The sequence below is a fragment of the Sciurus vulgaris genome (genome assembly GCF_902686455.1).
Source record: "Sciurus vulgaris genome assembly, chromosome: 4".
Taxonomy (NCBI): domain Eukaryota; kingdom Metazoa; phylum Chordata; class Mammalia; order Rodentia; family Sciuridae; genus Sciurus; species Sciurus vulgaris.
Genome location: NC_136464.1, coordinates 56,596,713 through 56,624,522, shown reverse-complemented (window position 1 = coordinate 56,624,522; position 27,810 = coordinate 56,596,713). Strand labels below are relative to the sequence as shown.

The 27,810-nt window shown below is 57.1% G+C and overlaps 3 protein-coding genes across 3 annotated transcripts in view; all 3 read left to right on the top strand.

The window, feature by feature from the left end:
• The window catches only part of LOC306658652 (paladin-like), a 66,223-nt gene that overhangs the window by 25,093 nt on the left and 13,320 nt on the right, over positions 1–27,810 (top strand). The gene's annotated exons all lie outside the window — the stretch shown is intronic.
• Positions 14,639–18,404, top strand: LOC306658650 (paladin-like). Its single transcript, XM_079135834.1, has 6 exons — positions 14,639–15,148; positions 15,993–16,086; positions 16,434–16,561; positions 16,952–17,067; positions 17,152–17,307; positions 17,582–18,404. Exons 4-6 carry the CDS (start codon positions 16,999–17,001, stop codon positions 17,765–17,767), a joined length of 411 nt encoding a protein of 136 aa, XP_078991960.1. The 5' UTR covers positions 14,639–15,148; positions 15,993–16,086; positions 16,434–16,561; positions 16,952–16,998; the 3' UTR covers positions 17,768–18,404.
• LOC306660216 (paladin-like) lies at positions 18,464–23,987 on the top strand (the record flags this gene model as incomplete). Its single annotated transcript, XM_079138387.1, has 5 exons — positions 18,464–18,869; positions 19,084–19,155; positions 22,383–22,509; positions 23,838–23,880; positions 23,978–23,987. The coding sequence occupies exons 1-5, from the start codon at positions 18,834–18,836 to the stop codon at positions 23,985–23,987; spliced, it is 288 nt and encodes a 95-aa protein (XP_078994513.1). The 5' UTR covers positions 18,464–18,833.

Below are 27,810 nucleotides of genomic sequence, written 5' to 3'. Positions count from 1 at the left end.
CCAGGATTGGGTGAGTGCTCCAACGTGCCAGCCTTGGGTTCTTTGCTGCTGGTCGGTGAGTCTCTTCTACCTGTGGCCTCAAGCCAGCCCAGGTCTCAGCCTGCAGGTGAGCACAGATGAGCAGATTGGTGGATCCAGAACAGCCTTGCTCAGGGTCATGAGTCAGACCCCAGTTGGGGCAGAGGGTGGGGTGCCTGGCTAGGGGCAGGCAAGGCATCTGGGTTCACACTGTCCAAGATCAGAGGTCAACTGGGAGAGGATTTTGCAGACTTAAAAGGCTGCCAGTGTGGGAGGGGAAGGTGGTTAAGGGGCTTCTGAAATAGACTTGGTGCACCGTAGGAAGACACATGTTTTCTACGGAGCCTGTAGTTAAATTGTACCCTAGGGCTCCTTTTGGGTTACTTTTGGGTCATTTTTGGGTCTCACTCGCACTTTTCTCATGCTGCCACCAGGTGGCAGCATCGAGCCAGAGGCTGAGCTCCTTCGCTTCAGAAGGTACTGGCAGAGGGCAGAGAACTGAGGCTTCCAGTTGTTTCTGCAACTGGAGGACCAAGGAATCCAAAAGGGGTGACTGAAACTGGGCCCAATGGCAGATGCCTGTGATGCAAGTTTGAGATCCTGTCTCAAAATAAAATAAACATTTAGCTCAGGGGTGCAGTGCTTGCCTAGCATGTGCTAGGCCCTGGGTTCAATCCCTAGTATGGGGGAAAGGGGGTGAGAGTGGGGAAATGTCCAGTGCTGCTTCAAAATACCACAGGCCCTGCCCCATGCTGGCCAGGCTCTGCCAGAGTCCCCTTCTCTGTATCCCTGACTCCTAAACTGAGGTCTCCGAGCCCAGCAACCCTGGATGTCCACTGTGAGACACAGGTTGGAGCAGGGAGTGTCGTCGGGCCACCTGCCCCATTCCCAGTGCCAAGCTGGTGCTGACCTCTGCAGTGGGCAGATTGGGATGCCAGGCTCATCCCAGGGCTCCTGGATGGGTCAGAGGCCAATAGTAGAGTCATTCCCTGGTGTGGCCACCAGGTGGCCTCAGGGAGCTGAATATAGGTTAATTCTTGGAGGTGCTAAAGAGAAGAGGGTCCTGACATGTCCCAGTGCAGGGGCTCCCTCGGGTCTGCCCTGGAGGTTAACCTGGGAGCTTTAGAACATACCCAGGCCTGAGCTCCATCCCAGGTAAGTTCAATTTAGTTGGTCTGCTGTGAGTTCAGCGTGGGTCTTGCTTTTCAAGTTACGCAGGTGTAGCCGAGGTGGAGAATCACGTGCTACATGCAGGGGTCCCCACCCTCAGTGAACTTCAGAGACCCCTGGGCACCTTGCTAAGACGGGCCCACTCCAGGGTTTCCAATTCCAGGCTTGGGTGTCTGACAACCCCCAGAGGCTGGGTGGGGACCACACTGAGGACCTGCTGTCCTAGTCCCTTGCTCTTTCTCTGTTTTATCAGTTCTATTGAGGTACAGTTCACTTACCGTACAGTGCACTTACTCACAGTATACCATTGTATGGTTTTAGCACATTCACAGAATTGTGCAGCCATCACTATTAAGCTTAGAACCTTTCAAAACCCCAGAAAGAAACCTCCTGGTAGTCACTTCTCTTCCCCCAGCCCAACAGTCTCTCGTCTACTTTGTGCCTATGTGGATTTGCCTATTCTAGTTAGGTTTTCTCCTTCCTTCCTTCTTTCCTTCCTTCCTTCCTTCCTCCTATTACCACCAGGGGTATGTAACTACTAAGCAATGCCCCCAGCCCTTTTTAAATTTTGAGACAGGGTTTTGCAAGTTGCTGAGTTTGGCCTCCAACTTACCATCCTTCTGCCTCAGCCTCCTGAGTTGCTGGGATCACAGGCGTGTGCCCCTGCACGTGGCTACTTGGTTTCTTTTTGTGCAGGATAGTATTCCGTAGGGTGGACGGGTCATGCTGTTTATCCACTCATTAGCTGGCTAGCATTTGGGTTGTTTCCACCTTTTGGCTGTTTTGAGTTGTGGGCCGTGAACATTTGTGTACAAGTATTTGTGTGGGCGTGTTTTCATTTATCTTGGAGAGATGCCTGTGCATGGGGGAAAAAAAAAAAGCTGTTTCCTCCTCTGCTCTCACACCACGTCAGTCAATGCAGAAGGAGTGACACCAGCTTGCCGAATGAACTGAATGAACTAAATCTTCTCATTCAGTTCATTTCTGACACCATCTACCTGGAGATACCAGATCCCACAGGCTGAGGGCCAGCTCCAAGACTGTCCCCTCTTCTTCAGGTGCCAGTCATGAGCCCCAGATGGTGCTTCTTGTGCTTTTGATGGACAGGCGATAAATTCCCACAACCTCCTCCTTGGGTGTAATTAATTGGCTTGAGCAGCTCATAGAACCCAGGGAAACACATTTGCTGGTTTATTTGATTCATTTATTTTTTAAATTTCATTTGTTCTAATTAGTTACACATGACAGCAGAATGCATTTCGATTCATTGTACACAACGGAGCACAGCTGTTCATTTATCTGGCTGCACATGACGTAGAGTCACACCGTTCCTCCTGCCTCAGCCTCCCGAGTTGCCGGGATCACAGATGCGCCCCACCATGCCCACTGGGTCTCTTCTGAAAATCTCCATGGCCTGGGTTCTTTGGCTATGAGATGGGACCACCGAGGCACCTGATGGAGGGGGGTGTGGTGAGGATGGATGGGGAGTGTGAGTGCCTCACTGCTGGCTGTCGTGACCGCTGTTGTGATCGTACTCCTTCCATCAGAGCTGGGGGCAGTGGTGAAGAGGTGTGGGAGTCCAGCTCCTGCTGGCTCTCTGCCCTGGCCTGGGAACGGTCCCGTGCGCCCATGTTCTGACATGCCCAGTGTCCTCCATACTCCCCCAGGATGCCATCAGCTGGAGGGTCAGCAAGAAGGACACGACTAACTTTCTAGCCAGACTAGGAGCTCTTGGTTCTAAGAGTCACACTTGTTTTATCTCAGAACCTTGGAAAGGCCATCGCGGGCAGTAGGCCCTAAGGTCGAGCCAGGGTTTTGTTCCTGTAGCTCCAGGTTTGTCTCAGCCAAGCCTGTGTCAGGAGTCCCCCTGGGGCTTGAGCAAGGCCCTCTGGGGTGCAGTCCCAGTTTCCTCCCCTGCCAGGCCCCTGCCGATGTCCCTGTCCTGTGGAGGACTCAGTCCCCCAGCCTTGTCCTTCCGCGCTGGGACCCACTGGCACAGGTGCACAGGAGGGTTTCCTCTTCACCAGCGCCTTCTAGGCCTGGGCTTGGGCAGGGCAGATAGAAGCCCCTTTTTTAAGGCTGTCACTTAATTCATTGCCAACACTTGAAAAGGGACAGGAATTCCATATGGTTCTGATCCAACAAGGTTTAGCAGTGTGGGTCTTTGTGGTCACCCAGTCGTGGACTCTGAAAGTGCTGCTAGAGAGCAAGGCAGGAGCTGAAAGGGACCTTAGCCCAGTGGTTGGGATTTCACAGACCAGTTTACTATTTTTATTCTTCTGGTAATGGCATCAGATCCAGGTCTCATGCATGCTAGATGCTAGGCAAGTGCTAGGCAAGTGCTCCCACTGAGCCGCACCCGATTATCACAGATCAGTTAATTTTTTAAAAGGATGGACCTCTTTAGGGTTGCCTGTGTATAATTTTATTCTATATGTCTCTTTTAAAGAACAGAAGGAAACAAACTTTTTTTTTTTTTTTTTTTCTTTTGGCACTCCCAGGGGTACTCTACCACTGAGCTATACCCCAGCTCTTTTTATTTTGAGACAGAGCCTCGATAAGATGCCAAGGCTGGCCTTGAACTTGTGATCCTCCTGCCTCAGCCTCCTGAGTCACTGTGATTACAGGTGTGCGCCACCACACCTGATGGAAACAACCATTTAAAAACCCAACTACATTTAAGCCCCAATTACAATCGAATACAGTGGGCATTTCATAAAAGAAGGGCATTTCAGTAATAGAAAAGTTAGAAGGTATGTCAAGTCAGAATAGAGACCTTGAAAACATTTGTATTTCTAATTTCGTGGCCCCAAGAAAACCAACTCAGAGCCTAGGCTTGGGCATTGTTGTTTCTGGCCACCAGGCTGCTTATCCAGAAAGGCAGAACAACCCTGGGGCTGGGGTTGTGTCTCAGTGGTAGAACACTGTGTGAGGCCCTGGGTTTCGTCCTCAGCACCACATACAAATAAAATAAAGGTATTGTGTCACCTATAACTAAATACACACACACACACACACACACACACACATATAAATAAAAGAAGAAGAAGCAAAAAAAGAAAGGCCGCGCGCCTCCTCCAAGGTGACCCGTGTGTCCCAGGCCAGCTTGGACTGTGTCCTGCTGGAGGTCAGAGTGATGATCTGAATGGTCACAGCTGCCTCCAGGCAGAAGGGTCCTCAGGCCACCTCTGCATGTGCGGGAAGGGAACACAGCTTCTGACCACCTGTGTTCCCACCTGCCGGCTGCAACCCCGCCCCAGAAGTCCTTGGGGACCATAGGATGCTGGGCTTGGCTGGTGCCTAGTAAGTGCTAAGCATGGAGGGCTCGTGGGTGCCCAGGCCAGTGCCCCATGGTGCCCTCCTGATTTTCCAACGTCCCTACTGACCCTCAGCTTTGGAGAGCGTCTGGCGTCTCTTTAAGGCCTGGGGTTGGAGGGAAGGGTGGCCAAGGTCCCGTGTGAGTTGGTGGCACAGCAGGGATGAGAGGCACAAGTCCTCACTCCCAGTCCCCTCTCCTGTCCACTCTGCTCTTGACCCTGGGTCTCGTGTGTTGCCCTTGTGGGCGGCTGCTGCCCGCTGCCATCCAGGGGGCCGGCTCCTCTGGAAATGGCAGCCCTGTCTCCCCCAGGTCTCTGGCTATTTATTTACACCTCTGCCTTCTGGTTTCAAACTAGAGGTCCCTAGGTGGTCTCCAGGGGGGTCTGCAGCTCTCTGGACAGAGTGGTCCTGGGAGCAGGGTGTGTAGGGGATGCTGGTCAGCCCTGTTGGACTTCCCAGAGCCTCTGGATGGACACGGACCTGAGCCCAGGCGCGGCCCGGGATTTGTCCCCTCTGTCAGCTCCACTGCCTGGGAACGGCCCAGCGGGGCCCACCTCCGGTCCACCTGAAGTCCTCCTCCCAGGAGAGCAGGATTCTGGAACCTGGGACAGCGGGCAGCTCCTGAGCTCCCTGCCCTCACCCCACGGCGCCCCTAAGTGTGGTCTTCCCTCGCGGCGGAAACGCCCTTTAATGACAAGCAGGGAGAGCCACTCCTGGCATCACGCTCCCCCTTCCCGCCGCGAAGCCCATCCCGGGCCCTCAGCGGGCAGAGCGGGGGACTTCGGAGGTCACCGCCCTATTGTGGATGGGGCAGGGAGCTCTCCAAATGGGCCTCGGTCCTTCCCGTGCGCGTGGTGGCAGGCCGGAGGTCCGCCCTGGCTGGGCTGTCGTGAAGCAGGTGTCTCATGAGGAGCGAGAGCCTGGCGGGCGGGAGGCGAGGCCCCGGGGTCCCGCTGCGGGGAGGACCTCATTCCTGCCCTTCTGTCTGGTCTTTGCACCTGCACGCGCCTTCTCTGGTGGGCGGGACCTTGATGGCCCACGGACGCCCACCTGGGCGGTGTTCACACTTGAACACGAGCTCAGAGCACGTGCCCACCCGGGGGCTGTCCTGTCCTGCGCGGGCCGAGCCTGGATTCAGTGGGCCAGGGAGTCTGCAAATGGACAAATGTCCTGATCCTCAAATGGAGCCTCCCTGGGCTGCACATGGTTCGAGGAAGGGCCTTTGTGTTATCCTATCAATGTTCACGTGACCTGCAGCCCAGGAGTGGCCCGGCACCCCCGCAGGTCCTTTGTGTGTGGCCTATCCAGGTGTGTCCTGGGACGGGTGATGCTGGGACGTCCAAGTACACGTTGCTCCTTCATCCACAGGGATGCTTTCTTTAAGAAAATGTTGTTTGCACTTGTAGAATCGACAGATGCTTTTACTTTATTTGTTATTTTTATGTGGTGCTGAGGATTAAACCCAGTGTGCTCACACGTGCTAGGCCTGAGTACAGCCCGCCCCCACAGGGGCTGCTTCTGAAGGCTGAAGTAGCATTATTGACTGACTTGAAAGGTAGGAACTTACTTTATTTTTTAAAAATTATTTTGGAAAATTTCAAACAGAAAACTTCAAAGTGGAGAGCCCCAGGAGCCCCCGTGTGCGGCCTCCTGGCTACGGGAGGTCCCCAGCACAGCCAGTCTCTTCTGTAGCCCTTCAGCCTCTGCACTGGGTTGCTTACAGCAAGTGCCTGCCTTCATTTCGTTTCCTCTGTAAATGTTTCAACAAGAAGGTGATCTTGCCAGGTGCCCTGGCACATACCTATAATCCCAGAGGCTCGGGAGGCTGAGCAGGAGGATCGGGAGTTCAAAGCCAGCCTCAGCAACTCAACGAGACACTGTCTCTAAATAAAACGTTAAGAAAGGCCTGGGGATGTGGCTCAGTGGTTAAGTGCCCTTGGGTTCAATCCCCGGTACCAAAAATTAAAAAAAAAAAAAGGGGGGGGGATCTTTTGAAAAGGGATGATCAGGACACCAGTATCTCACTAAAACAGTGAGCAGTTCTTACCATCAAATGTTGGGTGACTGAGGGTGATCTGTGGGGCCAGGCGGAGTGAGAAGGGAAGAGGCAGGGGAGCCGCGGCGGCTGCAGGCCGGTGCTGGAGCCCGGGGTTCGTCATCTCCTGACGGCCCAGCACCTGTCCCAGGGTGCTCAAGCCTGCTCGGTCCTCACTCTGCGCCGCTGTTGGACCAGAGGTGGACTTCGACCTTAGCTCTGGTTTTGCATTTAAGGGGGAGAGAGGTCTCTGTTCTTCAGCCAAGTGTGCCTGAGAGCGCAGCTGGGGGTAGCAGGAAGAAGGCGAGACCAGACCCAACTCCTCACGCCACCCTGCCCCTGCCCCAGGAGGCCGCACCCCATGTCACCCCCATCTCACGTCAGGGAGTGTGGAGAAAGGGAGGGGAGGGATGGGACATCCGTTTGAAATAACCTTTGACTAAATATTTCAGAGGAATGCATATATTTAGATGCATGGAACAGAGATGTTTTTCTTCCAGAGTCAGTAATTATGGCTGCAGACTGCGGTGGACCGCAGGTTGATTGGGGCCTTGGTTGCTGGGTGCTGGTGTGTGGTGCTTGCCTGTATTCCCAGCAACTCTGGAGGCTGCTTCAGGTTCAGGGCCAGCTTAGCAACTCGGTGAGGCCCAGTCTCCAGATGAGAACCGGGAGGACGGCTGTGGCTCAGTGGCAAGTGCCCTGGGTCAGAGACACGCGCATCTGCAGGGCCCCGGCCTGGCGCACTGGCGGCCCCAGCGGCGCCCTTCCTGGTCCCTGGGACCGTCCCCCAGGCGCCGGGTTCATTCTGGCAGGTGTTTTGAGAGCCTGGCCCTGAGCTTGTCCAGAGGAGGAGGGTCACGCGTGTCCCTGGCTCCCTGCCGTCCTGGGGGAACAGGAGCCGGGAGCCAGTGGGCGGGGCCCCATGAGCGGAGAGTCAGCTGTGCTTCCCATGGAACCTCGGCAGGATCGGAAGCGGCTTCCTCGTGAGGCCTCCTGAGGGCTGCAGTGACAGGTCTGCCTGGGCCTGGGCCTGGCAGGGAGGCGGGATCATAGTGTAGGACTGTGCCCAGGAGGAGCGCACGGAGAGAGCGGCACAAGGAGCTTGATGTGGCGTCTCTGTTCTGACAGACGATAAAAGGATGTTTAGAGCCAGGTGCGGTGGCACACGCCTGTGACCCCAGCAGCTGGGGAGGCTGAGGCAGGAGGATTACGAGTTCAAGGCCAGCCTCAGCCACTTAGTGAGACCCTCAGCAACTAAGCAAGATCCTGACTGTAAATAGAAAATAAAAAAGCTGGGGATATGCTTGCTGGTAAAGCACTCCGGGTTCAGTCCCCAGAACCACACACACACACACAAATGTAGGTGTTGACCTTGAAGATGGTATCAAAAGAAAGGGTCTGGGGACTCGCTCTCCCACTCCTGTGTTCTGTGGCCTTGGGCAAGTCTCTTGCCCTCTCTGGGCCTCAATTTTCGTATCAATATAATCAGAGATGATGTTGAAAACATTTTACCCAGTGGCGGGCCGGAATGGTGCTGGCTAACTGTACAGACCCCGCTCAGGCGCCGGGAGTGGGCTGGAGCCCTCTGAGCTCGGCTCTCCCTGGGTGGTGGAGTGTTGGAGGCAGGAGGAACTTGGGGTCATCCCTTGGGGGACCCAGCACCCTGCATCCTGCAGGCTGGCTTTGCCCGTCCTGTTGGTGGAAATGGAGTTTTACTGGACATGGGCACCCCCTCTGCTCAGTGCGGTCTGCGGACGTTTAGCGCTTCAGTGGCAGATGGAGTGTTGTCCCCATGCCGCGTACCCCAGAGCCTGCCAGGCTCACTGCCCTTCCTCTGCAGAGAAGGTTTGCAGAACCCCCCTGACGCGCTCAAGATGGGAAGCGAAACCCACCTAGGCCTGGACGTGGGCTTTCGAGGGGGCCGAGGGCCGGTGCGAAGGCAGAGCGGGAAGGGGAGCCGGTCCTGCCGACTTCGTGTCCGCCGCCTGTCCTGCCCCTTTCCTAAGGTAGAGGCCTCGGCACCAGGTCCCAGCCTCCGGAAGCCTGTCCTGGGTGGTGTCATCGTCAGCGCGCACAGAGGCTTTTGTGTCCCAAGTGCACAGTCACCTTGCTCCTGGGCTTGGCCCTCGACTGGCTCAGCGTCTGCACGGGGCGCGTGTGGAGGAGGAGCCGCTGGCCCGTGTGATGCTGACCAGTGGGCGCTTCCTGTCCTCTGTGCGCTGGGCCTCCCCGCAGCCCCAGGAGGAGGGAGTGTCTGGAAGCGGAGCCCCTGCCCACAGCCCAGACCCACAGGCAGGGCTGCGATCACTCCGGCGCCGCGTTTGGGCTGTGGCCTGCAGCGTGGGGCATTGCCATCGAGGTGGCGGGTTAGGCCGCTGTGAGGAGCCACCCCGCAGGGGGCTGCCTGAGTCAGAAGGCGCCTCTCCTGCGGGAACTCGCCCCCAGGCTCCCTCTGCACCAGTGTCACCTGCTGTGCCTTCTGTCCTGTGGCCCAGGACGCTGGTTCTGCCCTGCCCTCGCCTCTGGGTCAGAGGCCTTCCTTTGGGGGTGACCTGGATGTGCCCCCTGTCCCTGCAGCGCGTTGGCCAGGGCTTCATCCCGTGCCCAGAGCTGGCTGTCGCAGTCTGGGCTCTGTCGTAGGAAGGGGACAGTGGCCACTGGGGGATGACGGGCAGTCTCTGCCACAGATGGGCAGCTGCAGGCATGGGGTGGTGGCCTTCGGCGGCTCCGGGGGGGGGGGGACGTCTGACGGGGACCCCTCTGTCCTGGCAGGTACAACTGCAAGGAGGAGTTCCAGGTGCATGACGAGCTGCTCAAGGCCCACTACACGCGGGGCCGGCTCTGTGATGTCTCCCCCGAGCACTACCTGGTGCAGGTGAGGCCCTGCCTCCTCCCGCCTGCCGCGGGGTTCCCTCCTTGAGGTCTCCTGGGAAGCCCTGGGCCCCGCCAGCGTTTGGAAGTGCAGGAGCTGCGTGGACGCTCCGTGCAGGGGTGGCTGAGGGCGCGGCCGCGGGGCTGGACTGCGCCCTGGTGCCAGGCACCGGGAGTTTTGGCTCGCCTGTCGCTCATGCGCCATGGGCGGGGCCAGGGGAGGTGCGAGGAGGTCCAGGGCCCCCTTTGCCCAGGACTGACCTCGCCTTCTGCTTCTTGCTTCTCCCTTGGTGGCTGGACGTGTTTTCCTCTTCCCTCTGGGGTCATTCCGTCTGCTCACCCGTCAGTCCTCAGAACTGGCCAGAGCCTGGGCAGGGTGGACTCTGGGTCACCCACAGTGCAGCAGGAGTCGCTCCTGTGTGCGTGCCCCTGGGAGGGACCTCGCCTGCTAGGGAAGCACCTTCTCTGCTCTTCCTCCACGCCCGGCCCGGCCACCTCTTGATGGGCCCTCGGGAGGGTGGGCTTCCTTTGTCCTCACTTTGTGCTGCCCTCCCTGTCACAGATGAGGGCAGAGGCCTGTCCCCTCCCCCATCTCCCTGCTCCTTGTCCCTGGAGCCCAGGACAGAGCCCCGCTTGTAGGAGATGCCCTGGGTCTCTGAGTGACGCTGCTGTGGTTGTCCTCGCCAGGGCCGCTACTTCCTGGTGCGGGACGTTACTGAGAAGATGGACCAGCTGGGCACCTCGGAGAGCTGCGGGGCCCCCAACTTCCGGCAGGGGTGCGGTGGGCTGGCCGTGTTTGGCATGGGGCAGCCCAGCCTCTCAGGATTCAGGCGGGTCCTCCAGAAACTTGAGAAGGACGGACACACGGTAAAGCAGGCCGCTCCCCACCAGCGCCCGCTCCCCAGTCCAGCGCCCGCACCCGGGGAGGGGCCCTGGGAGGGGCCTTCAGAGGGCAGTGGTGGCCTGGATCAGGATGGTCCTTGTGGTGGGCACGGTTGGGACATTTCATCAGGTGTCCACTGCGCTATCCCGGGTGGACTCAGGCGCTCCTCAGGACATTCCGAGAGCCCAAGAGGAAGCCAGCGGGTGACAGGGTGACATGAGCCCGGTCGTAAATCAAATCATCACAGCAAACGTGAATTGTGGTGTCAACCCTAAGGGAGGAGCTGCTAAGCTCATTTTGCAGAGGAGGAAACAGGCCCAGAGAGGATAGTGACTTGTTCAGAGTCACACAGCTTTGCCCTATGACCCAAACCCAGGAGTTAGACTCCAAGGGCTTGTTTTCTTTCTTTCTTTCTTTAATTGGAAATATACCTTTAAAATTTGTTCTAATTGGTTAAACATGATCTTTCTTTCATTCATTCATTTAGACAGGGTCTCGCTGAGTTGCTTAGGGCCTCATTAAGTTGCTGAGGCTGGCTTTGGACTCAGATCCTCCTCCCTCAGCCTCCCCAGCCACTGGGATTACAGGCCTGGTGCTCTGTGACAGGCTCAAGTGCTGCACCCTTGCCTACCTGAGGGAGGTGGGATTTGCTTTTCCAGGACAGAGGCTGAAGAGCGGCTGTGACTTGCAGAGGGACAGGGAGCATCTGAGCTCGATGTCATCAAACACCTAGTTTATCTGGGGCCCTTTGCCAGGAACTGAGTGCTCTCAAAATAGTGCGGAACCACAGCCACAGCGGGGCCAGCACCAGGAGACCCCATACAGGGCTCCTGCTGGCGGGGATGGAGCAGGCGATAGTGGGACTGAGCTGTTTCTCGGCAGCATTCAGTTGCAGGGACCAGGTCGCGTGCTGGGCCCTAGAGGAGAGGGAGCAGCCGAGGTGGGGCAGGGCGAGGTCTCTGGGGCAGCGAGGTGTCTGTCCTCTGCCAGGAAGGCGTCATCTTCTGCGTGCGGGAGGAGCCCGTGCTGTTCTTGCGTGCTGGCGAGGACTTTGTGTCCTACACACCTCGAGACAAGCGGAACCTCCACGAGAATCTCCAGGGCCTGGGTCCTGGGAGCCCGGTGGAGCGGTTGGAGCTGGCCATCCGGAAAGAGGTGAGGCTGGGTCACGGCTTGCCTGGTGCACCTGGGGCACTGGCTTCCTTCCTCAGCACCACGGAAATCAGTACAATAAAGGTACCGCGTCCCACCCACAAGGACACATGGGAAAAGGAGGAGGGGGCTGTGGAGCGGTCGGGCCTCTGGGATGGGCCTCTGGCCTGGGCCTCCACACACTGCCCCTAGGGCAGCCTGGCTCCCACAGCCCCTTGCCCACCTAGGCGAGTGATGCCTACGAGGCTGGGTCCGGGTGGCCAGGGGCAGGACCTCCATCCTGGCCTCGCTATCGCTGTCCCTTTGCAGCCCGTTTCTCTGCCCTGTGTGTGTCGGCCTTGTTTAGAAAGGGCTCGGTCGGGCGCAGAGCCCTATCCTGGGAGCCAAGCATGGGCCCTGGGCAGGGCCGACCCTCTGGGCCTCTGTGGGTCCATCTGACTCCTCGGGCTGCCTCCTGCCCTTCGCCAGCACAGATGGAAGGTGGGGGTCATGTGCTCCCCAGACCCCAGAGGGCAGGAGGCGGGCCTGCCTGGGGACCTTGCCTCCCCCTCCCCCTGGCCTCCGGGGCTCCCGCTGCCTCAGCCCACATGCCCAGCTGACCAGACCTCACCCTGTCCCGGAGGCCAGGCAGCTTGGGGCGTTCCTGCTGCCCATGGGGCAGGGCGGGCATCCCCACAGGGTGAGCCCCTGCATACCTGGCTGCCCTCGGACGGTGGCCGCCCCGAGCCCTTCAGGGCCCCAGGCAGGGTGCAGAGGGCACCTCTGGCCATGCGGTTCCTTCCTGGATGAAAGAAACCGTGTGGCCTGGTCACTCTAGAGGCCAGCTGGGATGGTCGGGAGGGCCCGGGAGGGCCCTGAAGGTCAGGCCGCGGCCCTGACCCTCACGCCGCCCTCCAGATCCACGACTTTGCCCAGCTGAGTGAGAATGTGTACCACGTGTACCACAGCACGGAGGAGCTGCGGGGGCAGCCCCTGGCCGTGGCCGTCCGGGGCGAGGACGACGTGCACGTCACCGAGGAGGTGTACAGGCGGCCCCTCTTCCTGCAGCCCGCCTACAGGTATCACGGGGCCAGCCCTCCAGCGGCGGCCACGTCCCCCACCCCTTCTCTCCCTGGTGAGGATGCCGCCCAGTGTTCTTGTGACCGGGGGTTGGGGGGCCCAGGGCGGTGACCTGCCTGACGTGTACCTCGCCTGGCAGGTACCAGCGCCTGCCCCTGCCTGAACAAGGGGCCCCCTCGGAAGCCCAGCTGGACGCCTTCGTCAGAGTCGTCAGGGTAAACGGGGACACGGTGTGGGAACAGGTGCCTTGGGAGCTGTCTCTGCTCGGGAGGGGCTCTGCCCTGCGCTGTGTGGGATCCAGGGTCGGGCCGCATGTGGTGGCATCTGTGTGTGTCTGTCCCCCATTGTGGCGTGTGTGTACACGTCTCTGTGTGTCTGTGTGGGGATGCGTGTGTCTCGTGTGTGCACCTGTGTGTGGCTGTGCGCCCTCCGTTGACAGAGCCTGGCACGACCCCTGGAGGACTGGCTTCCGGGTGGCTCGGCTGTGAACAGGCTGCGTGGCCTCAGAGAACTCACCTCGCCTCTCCAGCCCTTGGGTCCCTCAGGTCCCTCACGTCCTTAGTGGAGCCAGTGATTCCTGCCCCCCCCCCCGTCCTTCACTGGTGTCTCACCAAGAGCTGGTGGCCTTCCTGTCTGCCCCTTCGGGATGCCGCCTTAGTCTGTTTGCAGGGCACAGTGGGTATTCCGCACAGGCCCGAAGCCCTCTGAGCAGCTCCCGATTCAGACCCTGCACCTGCCACCCTTGAGCCCCTGCTCACTGAGTCCCTCTGGGGGCTTGAGCTCTGGGGACTGGTGGGCAGGTCAGGTGTGGGTTGCCCAGGAGGCCGCTCCTCCGCTGGCCGCAGCCCGTGGGCAGGGCTGGGTGGTGTCCGGAGCCCTTCCTTTTTGGGCCTCAGCCTCCGGCCTCCAGGTCCTGCTGCTGCCTGATGTCTGTGTTCTCCTCGCAGGAGACCCCCAGCCTGTTGCGGCTCCAAGATGCCCATGGGCGTCCCCCTGCCCTGCTCTTCAGCTGCCAGTCAGGCGTGGGCAGGACCAACCTGGGCATGGTCCTGGGCACCCTTGTGCTGTTTCAACACAGTGGGATGATCTCTCAGCCGGAGTGAGTGGCCTGAGTGACAGAGTGAGAGTCCCAAGGGGCTGTGGGAACGAGGAGAGGAGGGGCAGGGCTGCCCTAGGATGGCGGGACACATCCAGGAACCTGGAGTCAGAGCTGGAAATGGGGCACCTGGGGTTCATTTCCTTATTTGTCACAGATTTGCTCTGTGACCTGGGGAAAGGAACTTGATCTATCTGGGCTCAGTTCCCTAGTTGGAGAAAGGCGCTTAACCTCCTCCCTCCAGTTGGATCCAGAAAGAGCCTAGAGTCCCCTATTTCCCAGTGGCCATCCCAGAAGGCTTAGGGAGCCCTGAGTATGCAGCTAACCTCCTGCCTTGTCAGCTCTGTCCCCCTGCAGACCAAGCCACTGCCTATGGAGCAGTTCCAGGTGATCCAGCGCTTCCTGTGCACCGTGCCCCAGGGAAGGAAGGTGGTAGAGGAGGTGAGTGAGAGGTGGCTGGAGGGCTGCGGCAGGGCGGCGGGGATGGTCCTGCCCTCCCTGGCGAGGGCTTTTCCCTCCTCAGCGCCTTTTCCCTTCTCCTGCCCCCCGTTGGTTACTGACCCTGAGTCCTCCTCTCGCCTGTCCTCCCCGCTGCCTGGGTCCCCTGCTCCAGGTGGACAGGGCCATCGCCGCCTGTGCAGAACTGCATGACCTGAAGGAGGTGGTCCTGGAAAGCCAGAGGCAGCTGGAAGGCGTCCAGAGCAGGGTGAGGCCCGGGGAGGCGGCTCGGGAGCCTGTGCCCATGGGAGCCCAGCCAGGCTTGCTCCGGGCTGCCACCTTCTTCTTGGAGATGACTTCTCTGGCTGTTTCTCCCCCAAGAAAAGGAGTTTCTAGAGGAAGGGGAGGTGGGGTGCTGGCCTGCAGGAAGAACGGGGAAGAGGGAAGTTTACTTTCCCTGAGCAGGTCCCTTAGCTGCAGGGATAAACAGGATGGAGGGAGAGGCTGCTGGCGGGCCTGCTGGGCCTCTGAGTTCAGATACTTCCCAGATCACTCACAGTTCCTGTGTTGGCTTTGCATTCTATAATGAAATACCTGAGATAATCAAGTTATAAGGAGAAAATTTATTTTGGCTAACCGTTTGGGAACTTTTAGTCCATGATTGATGGGCTCTGTTGCTTTTGGGCCTGTGGCAAGTCAGCGCATCATGGCAGGAATGTGTGGCAGAGCAGAACTGCTTATGTCATGACCAGGGAGCAAAAAATGAGGAGAGGGCAAGGGTCCCATGGTGCCATCCCTAGTGACCTGAAGTCCTCCCATTCACAACCCTCCCTACCCTCCCACCGCCCATCCTGTGCTGGGGCTGGGACCCAGGCTGCTCTACCACCGAGCTACAGCCCCAGCCCTTTTTATTTTTGACTTTGAGACAGGGTCTCACTGTGTTGCTGAGGCTGGCCTCAACCTGGCCCTCCTCCTGCCTCAGCCCCCTGAGTCCCTGGGATTACAGACGGGCCTCACCATATCTGGCCTGGTCCTGTCTGTTGCTTCTGGAAGAGGGCTGGGCTCTGGGCTCTCCAACAGACCCTGTCCCCAGCTCTGGGGAGAGGAGGTGGGTGTGGCAGTGTTTGCACATGGCGCATGGAAAGAATCCAAGTCTGCAGAGCCTTTTCAAAAAAAAAAAAAAAAAAAAATTATTTTAAAAGCATCATTCCATGACAGAAAATTGAGAAATTACTGAAGACAGAGGTCACCCACTCCAGCACAGCTTTAGGAGGCTGTGTCCAGATTCTCCAGCCTAGGTTTACCCAGCACACAGTTTACTTTCTGCTTGTTTTAACTTTATAGCATCAGTTGGTCCCTGTCTTGGTCTACCTGGTCTTGGTCTTGAAATTTATTTTATTTATGGTTTGGTACCTGGGATTGAACCCAGGGGTGCTTAATCACCAAGCCACACCCCAGCCCTTTTTGGTATTTTATTTAGAGACAGAGTCTCACTGTTGCTGAGGCTGGCTTTGAACTTGAGATCCTCCTGCCTCAGCCTCCTGAGCCACTGGGATTACAGGCCTGGGCCACCACTCCCGGTTGGGTCCCGGGTTCTTAAAGTAGGGCCTTTCCAAAGAAAGGGACCTTGCTCCTGCAACCCAGAGGACAAGGAACAGGTTGAGGGTGACCTCAGAGCAAAGCTAGGTAGCCCCACTGCCCCTCCAGGTAGGACGGCACCAGAGCTGCGGGCGTGGCATGGTTGCCCAGCCACTCTCCTGTCCCCACAGATCAACTGTAGCAAATGAGATAAGTTAGACACACAGAAGAACTTCCAACCTATGGTATGAAGTGGGGAGACTGTCTTCTGGGATTTCCCCGGCTTAACTCCTCCTGTCCTTCCAGGCGTGGAGAGGGGCCGCCTGAGAAACCCACCTTGAGCGCCCTGCCCTCCCTTCCTGGCCCTTTTATAGGGAAGCGGCGGCCAGCATGAGGCCCGGCAGAGGGCGCTGCGGAGCCTGGCGATACTTCTACCTGCTCCTGTTCAACTACTATCTCCACGAGCAGGTGCGGCTGGGGAGGGCGCTGACCCGCCCCCCGCGGGGTCCCCCAGGCCTCCCCCACACGTGGCTGGAGACGGGGACCCCGTGGAGCCGGGAGTGGAGCTGGTCCCTGAGAGGGCAGCTGCGGTGGCCTGGGAGTGGCCTGGGAGTGGCCTGGGAGTGGCCTGGGAGTGGCCCGGCGGGACCGGATGGCGGAGGGTCCGGCTTGCCCTCCCTCCCCCTCTGGCCTCCCGCACAGCACAGCCTGTGCGTCCCAGGCTGCGGTTCCCCGTGCTGGCTGGCTCGGGGTGGGCAGGAGGCTCGGGTCGGCCCTGCGCCCCTGAGTGCCTCTCTCTCCGCCTCGGGCCGCAGTACCCCCTGGCCTTTGCCCTCAGTTTCAGCCGCTGGCTGTGTGTCCACCCTGAGCTGTACCGCCTGCCCGTGACCCTGAGCCCCGCGGGCCTCCGGCTCCCAGGGACCTCCTCGCCACCGGCTCCCTGGTGAGTGTGAGGGACGGGCGTGGGAGTGGCTGGGACCCGGGCTTGGGGGCAGCGTGGCCCGTGGTGTGGCAGATTCTCCTGTGAGCGTGCCCCTCAGGCCCCAGGGAGCTCGGGCCACTGTTCTGGTCCCTGCTCCTCAGTCTCGAAGCTGAGCGCTTTGCAGGGAGTCGGGAGCGCTGGGCTTGGTACCTTGGCCCCAGCCTCTCACCTCTGAGCTCGGCTCCTCCTGGGGGGAGCGGCGCCCATCACTCCTGTCCCCGCCGGGGCGCTGGGGAAGAGGTGTGCAGCAGCGCCCTGTGAACTGGAGCGGGTGCCTCCCTGATGACCCCTCAGGCAGGCACTGAGCCCTCCTGGCTCTGGTGGGCCCCAGACTCGTTGCCCTCCCCACAGGAGGTAGATGACCTCGTCTCTCCGGACGCACTCACACCATCAGGGAGATGGATGTGGCCAACTTCCGGCGAGTGCCCCGCATGCCCATCTATGGCACGGCCCAGCCCAGCGCCAAGGTGATGCCTGGGGGCCTGGGCCCCACGTGGCCGAGGCGGGAGGGTCGTGTTGGGCCCTTTCACCGACAGCCCCTCCACCTCCAGGCCCTGGGCAGCATCCTGACCTACCTGACTGATGCCAAGAGGAAGCTGCGGCAGGTGGTCTGGGTCAACCTGCGGGAGGAGGCTGTGCTGCAGTGTGATGGTCACACACGCAGTCTCTGGTGGCCTGGGCCGCCCCTGGTCCCTGACCAGCTGGAGGTGAGGCTTCCTGCTCCTGCTCAGACGCCCCTGCCGTGGAGGCCTTTAGGAACGAGGCTCGGGAGGGTCTTCAGAAGGCCCCCTGCTCCTGCTGTGCAGAGGGAGAACCCAGGCCCCAGGGGATCTCGGGAGCAGCTGACCCAGGACTCCTACTCCAGGGCCCTGGCTGCCTTCCTGGCCCCGGGGCTCCTGCGGGGCAGGGAACACCTGGCAGCCAGATTCGTGGTGGCCACAGGCTGCCTCAGCACCTCTCCCTCTTGTCTGTCTGTGCCAGGCCCTGGAGAACCAGCTGAAGGCCCACCTGAGCACACCGACCCCCGACACGAAGGGCCCACTGAGCCCCAGGTTCCAGACGTGCCTCACCATGCGGGAGGTCTTCAGCCAGCACCGAGGGGCCTGCCCCGGCCTCGCCTACCACCGCATCCCAGTGCCCGACTTCTGCGCCCCCGGGAGGAGGTGAGGGGCTGGGAGCACAGGAGGCCTCGCCTGCCTCCACGCCAGCGGGAGGGGAAACCAGCCCCGCTCAGCTCTGGGCCTCGGGCTGTCTTGTGAGGTTTCAGATGTTGGATTTCACTCACGGTTTTCTAGCTGTGTGTGTACGTGTACATGTGTGTTGATCGTGTATTGCGCTGAGTAGTGAGCTGTGTGCTGGTGTTGCAGGTGACCATGTGCACTGTGGACAGGTGTGTTGTGTGTCTGTTAGGGGCGTGGTATGGGTGTGGGCGCCCTTGTAGCAGGTACGTAAGTGTGCTTTGCGGGTTCTTGTGGAATCTGTGATGTCTGTCTGTTGTAGGGGGCTCGGGGGGGGGGGCGTGTGTTTGAGTTGGGTTTAGGGGAGCTGTGTGCTGTGTGGGGTTCATGCAGAAGCAGTTTTGTGTGGTGGCTATAGCTTTGTGATGGACGCACCTTTCTTGCTGTCTGTGTAGCCTGTGGGTCTTTGAGGTACGTGGCTGCATTTGTGGTGTGTGCCTGGTGTATGTTGGGTGGGGGTCACTGTGGCCTCTGGATGTGCCTTGGTGCTTCCTGGGCTTATGTTCCCTGCCTGGCTCCTGCCTGTGGTGTGTGGCCCCCTGGTGGCTGGGCAGCTGCAGTCTGAGCTCGGGCTCCTGCCCTGGCTTGGGAACCTGGCTTGGTCCAGCTCAGGTAGGCAGGGACACAGCCCAAGGGGTTGGCGTGTGCATGGGTGATTTGAGTCCCAGTTGTACCGTGTCTGCTCACACGTCCAGTCCCAGATGGGTATAGTCCGACTCTGCACCAGGGTGCAGCTGTTCATACGCACGCGATCTTTTGTGTGCACAGTGAGTCGTGTGCATGCGTGTGCAAGGTGGTGGGCCAGGCAGTTCCTGGGATTGCCGTTTGATGGGGTATTATGGGGAGTCTGAGCAGCCGGGGGCCACCCTCAGCTGTGGCCTCCTACCCAGGACTTTGACCGGCTGCTGGAGGCCTTGCGGGCTGCTCTCGCTAAGGACCCAGGCTCTGGCTTCGTGTTCAGCTGCCTCAGTGGCCAGGGCCGGACCACGACAGCGATGGTGGTGGCCGTGCTGGCCTTCTGGAGCATCCAAGTACGTGTGGCCTCTTGTGTGAGGTCAGGGGTCTGCCTGGCAGTGGTGGGCACTGAGTCCCAGGGATGCTGGTCATGGCAGAAGGTGACGGGAGCAGAGATGGCTCTGGGGTAGTTCCCAGTCTTTCCCCTGGGCCCCGCCAGACCCCTGCAGGGCCCCTGGTGTCGGGGAGGGAGGCCAGGAATGCTCCCATGCCAGTAGCTGTGCCTCTCAGGGCTGCCCCGAGGTGGGTGAGGAGGAGCTGGTGAGCGTGCCAGATGCCAAATTCACCAAGGGCGAGTTTCAGGTGAGTGTGCCCCGCGGGGTCCCTGGGGTCCCTGGAGGGGGAGAGGAGTCCGAGGGTTGGTCTGGGGACGTTCCTCAGAGCTGTCCCCAATGCCACCACCTCTTCTACCTCATGTTAGTGCTTCCCTGTTCCCATTTTACTTGGGATCCTCCTACCTCAGCCTCCTGAGCCTCTGGGTTATAGGCGCAGACCCGGCTCTGATTCTTATGTTATAAACAAAACAGAAAGTTTACACCAGGTGCGGAGGGGCATACCTGTGATCCCAGCAGTTCCCGGCTGAGGCAGGAATGGTGAGCTCAAAACCAACCTCAGCCACTTAGCGAGGCCCTTAGCAACTTGGGGAGACCCCATCTCTAAATAAAAAATAAAAAGGGCTGGGGATGTGGCTCAGTGGTTGAGTGCCCCTGGGCTCAATCCCTGTAACAAAAAAAAAAAAAGAAAAGAAAGAAAATGTATCATTCTAGCTATTTTTAAGTGTACGGTCCAGTGTCATCACACTTGTGCCCATTGTTGTGTAGCCATCGCCACCATCCGTCTAACTCATGTTGCAAAACACTCTGTCCCCATTAAACAGTAACTCGCGTCACCTCCCCTCCTAGCCCTTGTGACCACTATTTTGTTCCCTCTCTCCCTCCCTCCCTTCCTTCTTTCCTTCCTTTGGTTTTGGGACTGGGGATTGAACCCAGGGGCGCTTAATCACTGAGCCACATCCCCAGCTTCTTCTATTTTTTATTTTGAGCCAGGGCCTCACCGAATTGCTGAGGCTGGCCTTGAGCTTGCGATCCTCCTGCCTCAGCCTCCTCTGTGGTTGTGATTTGCACTTTCCTAATGATAGGTGTTGGGCACCTTTTCATGGCTTCTTGGCCACTTGTACATCTTCTTGGGAGAGGTGTCTATTCAAGTTCTTTGCCCTTGTTTGAATTGGGTTGTTTTGTTGTTGCTGTTTTTGGAATTCTTTATGTATTCTGTATATTGATCCTATATCAGATATAGCTTCAGTCTCTTGGTAGTGTCCCTTGATGCATAAGTTTTTAAGTTCACCGAAGTCCAGTTTGTCTGTTTTTGCTTTGGTTGCTGGGCTTTTGGTCTTATATCCAAGGAATCTAACGTCATGAAGCTCTTGTGTGTTTTATAAGACTTTTATGGTTTTAACTCACATTTATGTGCTTGATCCATTTTAAGTTAATTTTGTGTGTGGTGAGAGGTAGGGGCCCAGCCTTATTCTTTTGCACGTGGAAACTAGACACCCAGTCTTGTTGAAGGAACTGGCCTTTGTGCGTTGGTGCTGTTGTTGAAACCTTTGGCCCCGTGGATGAGGGTTTATGTGCCAGTTGAACTCCCAGTTGCCATGCCAGTCCTGCAGACGGGATGGCTCACTTGCACCTGCAGCCTGCCCAGTCCTGGGCCAGCTTCCCGAGCTGTGCAGGGCAGGGAGCCCTGCCTGGGATGGGGCTGTGCACATCCCTCCTCGCTCGGCCGTGGTGGGCACCTTGCAGGTGCTCAGGCGCCCCAGCTTTGTGGGGCGATGATGTGAAGTGACACCAGAGTGAGCCTCGGGAAGGGCAGGGCGGGTGTCGGGAGCTCACTGGGGTGGGGCTTGAGGGTGGGCAACATGGGGGCCTTTGCGTGCTGAGTGCACGGGAGCTTGAGTGGATAGAGGCCCTGGGACTAAAGGGGTGCTTACTTCACATGAACCCCTGCTGGATTCCCCAGAGCCAGGTGTCCCCACGATGTCTGGGGCAGGAGGAGGGCCAGGAGGGCCCCAACACGGCTGTCGCACACGCCTCCTCGTCTCCCACTGTCCTTTTTATAGATTGGAGTTGTGGGTGCCATCCCAGCAGCTCGGGAGGCTGAGGCAGGAGGATCGTGAGTTCAAAGCCAGCCTCAGGGAATTAGCGAGGCCCTAAGCAACTCAGCAAGACCCTGTGTCTAAATAGGAAATAAAAAGGGCTGGGGACATGGCTCAGTGGTTAAGTGCTCCTGGGTTCAATCCCCAGCACCAGAACCAAAAATGAGTTCTGGATGAGGTTCTAATTGAATTAAGGTTTCTGCTGCTTAAAAAAATTAAGCCTGTTGGGTCAGCTCCATGCCACAGGTGTGGCAGGTTATATCCCATAATACAACGCGCACCGAATGGCAGTTTGGAGTGATAGTCTTGCATAATAGGTCTTGAACATTGCAATCACTCCTTCCCTGGCTGCTTGGAACTGGGTCCTTGGCTACCCTTAGTTCTCCCTGTCAGGCCGGGTGCACTGTGACCACACCTGTGGTCGTGGGAGCCCAGCTTTCTCGAGAGCTTTGCTAATGTGCTGGGAAAGCACAGGCACTTGGGTTTGCATACACAGTGCTGAATTGTGAACTTAATGAGATTGATGCAACAGCTTATCCACCCTTGGAGGTCCTAGCACTTGCTGGTTTCTTTTCTTCTTTTTTTTTTCTAATTAGTTGTACATGACGGTGGAGTGCATTCCCACTCCTCAGTTTATACCCTAAGAACTTAAAATCAGCACGCTACAGTGACGCAGCCACATCCATGTTTATAGCAGCTCAGTTTACAATAGCTAAGCTATGGAACCAACCTAGATGCCCTTCAACAGATGAATGGATAAAGAAACTGTGGTGTGTATGTATGTATATATTTATATACACACCTCACACACACACAATGGAATATTACTCAGTTTTAAAGAAGAATAAAATTCTGGCATTTACTGGTAAATGCATGGAGTTAGAGAATATCATGCTAAGTGAAATAAGCCAAACCCCCCAAAACCAAAAGCCAAATGTGTTCTGTGATATGCTGGTTTCTTGAGGGAAGTGTGCCTCCAGACTCTAAGCTGGAAAGTCACTGGAATAGCCAAAAAAGAATCATAGTACATGGTCTTTTAGATTCTTGGTATGTGTGTGAAGAATTGTGCATCAATTGAAATGTACACTGATCCTCAGCACGACCCGTAAATCTTCGAGAGTTAGAGCACCCTCGCAGTGTGGCCCAGGGTAGGGCGCTTGCCTGGCAGGCACGGGGCCTGAGGTTCAGTCCCTAAACAAAAGCCAAAGGTCAAAATCCAATACCTGGGAGTCCCTGCCTGAGGGGGAGGGCCCGCAGGGCTCTGTGGCCAGGCCTTGGGCCTCAGGCCCGGTGGCCCTTCCCAGGGGCGAGCCAGCTGCCTGGACTGCAGGCCCCCCCCACTGTCTCCCGTGTGCTCCTCCCCCTCCTCGGGCCCCAGGTGGTGATGGAAGTGGTGCAGCTGCTGCCCGACGGGCACCGCATGAAGAAGGAAGTGGACGCGGCACTGGACACGGTCAGCGAGACCATGACACCATGCGGGAAATCATCATCTGCACCTACCGCAGGTGAGCCCAGCCGCCCAGGTGTGCTTCCAGGTGCGCCCAGCCGGGGTGGCGGCTGATGGTTCGAGGTGGCAGTGGTCTTGTGGGCTCCTCCTCTGCTCCTGGCCACTTTTCCGTTCGTTCCAGAAGTAGAGGCCCTCCCTGAAACGGACGCCCCCTCAACCCCAAGCCGATTTCGCCCGGGGGGGTGTGCAGGGTGATACCACAAGGACTTGACTGCCTCCGCGGGGAACAATCAGATGAGGCCAGGCGGCACTCACCCACGCTAACTCTAGTTGTGGATCGCAGGGCCCCTGGTGTCCCCTGGATTAGTCGGGGTAGGTGCCTGGAGTTCCTCAGGGTCTGGGGGTGGCCTGGCGGGTCAGCATTTAGCATCCAGTGCTGCCGTGCCCCCAGGATGTGGTCTGTGCTGCCTGGAACTGGGCCTGGCCCCCATTTGGACTTTCTTTGGTCTGCTCAGTTAAAATATTAACGTTTTTTTAGAGCATTAGAGTTATCCGTAGTAGTTGGGCTCCTTTGGACAAAGTTGTACGTGCAAGGAATTTGATTAACTCCTTCAGCACGTCCCTCCCCCAAATTAATTTTGAATGACTCACAATTTTTTTTTAAATAATATTCTATAATAGTTTGGATTTCATGTAAGAATCTGGATTTTTCATCCTGAGTGTGCCCGGAGGTCTTTCCTGGACACATGCTCCCAGCTCGGTTTCCACTTGGCATCCCCTACTCCTGCCCTTAACAGGCACGGGGTCATGTGGGCACCATCAGCCTCAGGCCTAGGCGTGGCATGCATGGAACCTGGGCACTTCTGTGCTTTTCTCCAGCCCCATGAGTTGGGTTGGCCGTGGGACAGTGGGTGCTGGAGTGGGAGGGACCACCAGGATTGGGTGAGTGCTCCAACGTGCCAGCCTTGGGTTCTTTGCTGCTGGTCGGTGAGTCTCTTCTACCTGTGGCCTCAAGCCAGCCCCAGGTCTCAGCCTGCAGGTGAGCACAGATGAGCAGATTGGTGGATCCAGAACAGCCCTTGCTCAGGGTCATGAGTCAGACCCCAGTTGGGGCAGAGGGTGGGTGCCTGGCTAGGGGCAGGCAAGGCATCTGGGTTCACACTGTCCAAGAATCAGAGGTCAACTGGGAGAGGGATTTTGCAGACTTAAAAGGCTGCCAGTGTGGGAGGGGAAGGTGGTTAAGGGGCTTCTGAAATAGACTTGGTGCACCGTAGGAAGACACATGTTTTCTACGGAGCCTGTAGTTAAATTGTACCCTAGGGCTCCTTTGGGTTACTTTTGGGTCATTTTTGGGTCTCACTCGCACTTTTCTCATGCTGCCACCAGGTGGCAGCATCGAGCCAGAGGCTGAGCTCCTTCGCTTCAGAAGGTACTGCAGAGGGCAGAGAACTGAGGCTTCCAGTTGTTTCTGCAACTGGAGGACCAAGGAATCCAAAAGGGGTGACTGAAACTGGGCCCAATGGCAGATGCCTGTGATGCAAGTTTGAGATCCTGTCTCAAAATAAAATAAACATTTAGCTCAGGGGTGCAGTGCTTGCCTAGCATGTGCTAGGCCCTGGGTTCAATCCCTAGTATGGGGGAAAGGGGGTGAGAGTGGGGAAATGTCCAGTGCTTGCTTCAAAATACCCACAGGCCCTGCCCATGCTGGCCAGGCTCTGCCAGAGTCCCCTTCTCTGTATCCCGGACTCCTAAACTGAGGTCTCCGAGCCAAGCAACCCTGGATGTCCACTGTGAGACACAGGTTGGAGCAGGGAGTGTCGTCGGGCCACCTGCCCCATTCCCAGTGCCAAGCTGGTGCTGACCTCTGCAGTGGGCAGATTGGGATGCCAGGCTCATCCCAGGGCTCCTGGATGGGTCAGAGGCCAATAGTAGAGTCATTCCCTGGTGTGGCCACCATGGGGCCTCAGGGAGCTGAATATAGGTTAATTCTTGGAGGTGCTAAAGAGAAGAGGGTCCTGACATGTCCCAGTGTCAGGGGCTCCCTCGGGTCTGCCCTGGAGGTTAACCTGGGAGCTTTAGAACATACCCAGGCCTGAGCTCCATCCCAGGTAAGTTCAATTTAGTTGGTCTGCTGTGAGTTCAGCGTGGGTCTTGCTTTTCAAGTTACGCAGGTGTAGCCGAGGTGGAGAATCACGTGCTACATTGCAGGGGTCCCCACCCTCAGTGAACTTCAGAGACCCCTGGGCACCTTGCTAAGACGGGCCCACTCCAGGGTTTCCAATTCCAGGCTTGGGTGTCTGACAACCCCCAGAGGCTGGGTGGGGACCACCACTGAGGACCTGCTGTCCTAGTCCCTTGCTCTTTCTCTGTTTATCAGTTCTATCTGATGGTACAGTTCACTTACCGTACAGTGCACTTACTCACAGTATACCATTGTATGGTTTTAGCACATTCACAGAATTGTGCAGCCATCACTATTAAGCTTAGAACCTTTCAAAACCCAGAAAGAAACCTCCTGGTAGTCACTTCTCTTACCCCCAGCCCAACAGTCTCTTTCGTCTACTTTGTGCCTATGTGGATTGCCTATTCTAGTTAGGTTTTCTCCTTCCTTCCTTCTTCCTTCCTTCCTTCCTCCTCCTATTACCACCAGGGGTATATGTAATATACTAAGCAATGCCCCCCAGCCCTTTTTAAATTTTGAGACAGGGGTTTTGCAAGTTGCTGAGTTTGGCCTCCAACTTACCATCCTTCTGCCTCAGCCTCCTGAGTTGCTGGGATCACAGGCGTGTGCCCCTGCACGTGGCTACTTGGTTCTTTTGTGCAGGATGTATTCCGTAGGGTGGACGGGTCATGCTGTTTATCCACTCATTAGCTGGCTAGCATTTGGGTTGTTTCCACCTTTTGGCTGTTTTGAGTTGTGGGCCGTGACATTTGTGTACAAGGATTTGTGTGGGCGTGTTTTCATTTATCTTGGAGAGATGCCTGTGCATGGGGGGAAAAAAAAAAGCTGTTTCCTCCTCTGCTCTCACACCACGTCAGTCAATGCAGAAGGAGTGACACCAGCTTGCCGAATGAACTGAATGAACTAAATCTTCTCATTCAGTTCATTTCTGACACCATCTACCTGGAGATACCAGATCCCACAGGCTGAGGGCCAGCTCCAAGACTGTCCCTCTTCTTCAGGTGCAGTCATGAGCCCCAGATGGTGCTTCTTGTGCTTTTGATGGACAGGCGATAAATTCCCACAACCTCCTCCTTGGGTGTAATTAATTGGCTTGAGCAGCGCATAGAACCCAGGAACACATTTGCTGGTTTATTTGATTCATTTATTTTTTTAAATTTCATTTGTTTCTAATTAGTTACACATGACAGCAGAATGCATTTCGATTCAAGGTACACAACGGAGCACAGCTGTTCATTTATCTGGCTGCACATGACGTAGAGTCACACCGTTCCTCCTGCCTCAGCCTCCCGAGTTGCCGGGATCACAGATGCGCCCCACCATGCCCACTGGGGTCTCTTCTGAAAATCTCCATGGCCTGGGTTCTTTGGCTATGAGATGGGACCACCGAGGCACCTGATGGAGGGGGGTGTGGTGAGGATGGATGGGGAGTGTGAGTGCCTCACTGCTGGCTGTCGTGACCGCTGTTGTGATCGTACTCCTTCCATCAGAGCTGGGGGCAGTGGTGAAGAGGTGTGGGAGTCCAGCTCCTGCTGGCTCTCTGCCCTGGCCTGGGAACGGTCCCGTGCGCCCATGTTCTGACATGCCCCGTGTCCTCCATACTCCCCCAGGATGCCATCAGCTGGAGGGTCAGCAAGAAGGACACGACTAACTTTCTAGCCAGACTAGGAGCTCTTGGTTCTAAGAGTCACACTTGTTTTATCTCAGAACCTTGGAAAGGCCATCGCGGGGCAGTAGGCCCTAAGGTTCGAGCCAGGGTTTTGTTCCTGTAGCTCCAGGTTTGTCTCAGCCAAGCCTGTGTCAGGAGTCCCCCTGGGGCTTGAGCAAGGCCCTCTGGGGTGCAGTCCCAGTTTCCTCCCCTGCCAGGCCCCTGCCGATGTCCCTGTCCTGTGGAGGACTCAGTCCCCCAGCCTTGTCCTTCCGCGCTGGGACCCACTGGCACAGGTGCACAGGAGGGTTTCCTCTTCACCAGCGCACTTCTAGGCCTGGGCTTGGGCAGGCAGATAGAAGCCCCTTTTTTAAGGCTGTCACTTAATTCATTGCCAACACTTGAAAAGGGACAGGAATTCCATATGGTTCTGATCCAACAAGGTTTAGCAGTGTGGGTCTTTGTGGTCACCCAGTCGTGGACTCTGAAAGTGCTGCTAGAGAGCAAGGCAGGAGCTGAAAGGGACCTTAGCCCAGTGGTTGGGATTTCACAGACCAGTTTACTATTTTTATTCTTCTGGTAATGGCATCAGATCCAGGTCTCATGCATGCTAGATGCTAGGCAAGTGCTAGGCAAGTGCTCCCACTGAGCCGCACCCGATTATCACAGATCAGTTAATTTTTAAAAGGATGGACCTCTTTAGGGTTGCCTGTGTATAATTTTATTCTATATGTCTCTTTTAAAGAAACAGAAGGAAACAAACTTTTTTTTTTTTTTTTTTTCTTTTGGCACTCCCAGGGGTACTCTACCACTGAGCTATACCCCAGCTCTTTTATTTTGAGACAGAGCCTCGATAAGATGCCAAGGCTGGCCTTGAACTTGTGATCCTCCTGCCTCAGCCTCCTGAGTCACTGTGATTACAGGTGTGCGCCACCACACCTGATGGAAACAACCATTTAAAAACCCAACTACATTTAAGCCCCAATTACAATCGAATACAGTGGGCATTTCATAAAGAAGGGCATTTCAGTAATAGAAAAGTTAGAAGGTATGTCAAGTCAGAATAGAGACCTTGAAAACATTTGTATTTCTAATTTCGTGGCCCCAAGAAAACCAACTCAGAGCCTAGGCTTGGGCATTGTTGTTTCTGGCCACCAGGCTGCTTATCCAGAAAGGCAGAACAACCCTGGGGCTGGGGTTGTGTCTCAGTGGTAGACACTGTGTTGAGGCCCTGGGTTTCGTCCTCAGCACCACATACAAATAAAATAAAGGTATTGTGTCACCTATAACTAAATACACACACACACACACACACACACACACATATAAATAAAAGAAGAAGAAGCAAAAAAAGAAAGGGCCGCGCGCCTCCTCCAAGGTGACCCGTGTGTCCCAGGCCAGCTTGGACTGTGTCCTGCTGGAGGTCAGAGTGATGATCCTGAATGGTCACAGCTGCCTCCAGGCAGAAGGGTCCTCAGGCCACCTCTGCATGTGCGGGAAGGGAACACAGCTTCTGACCACCTGTGTTC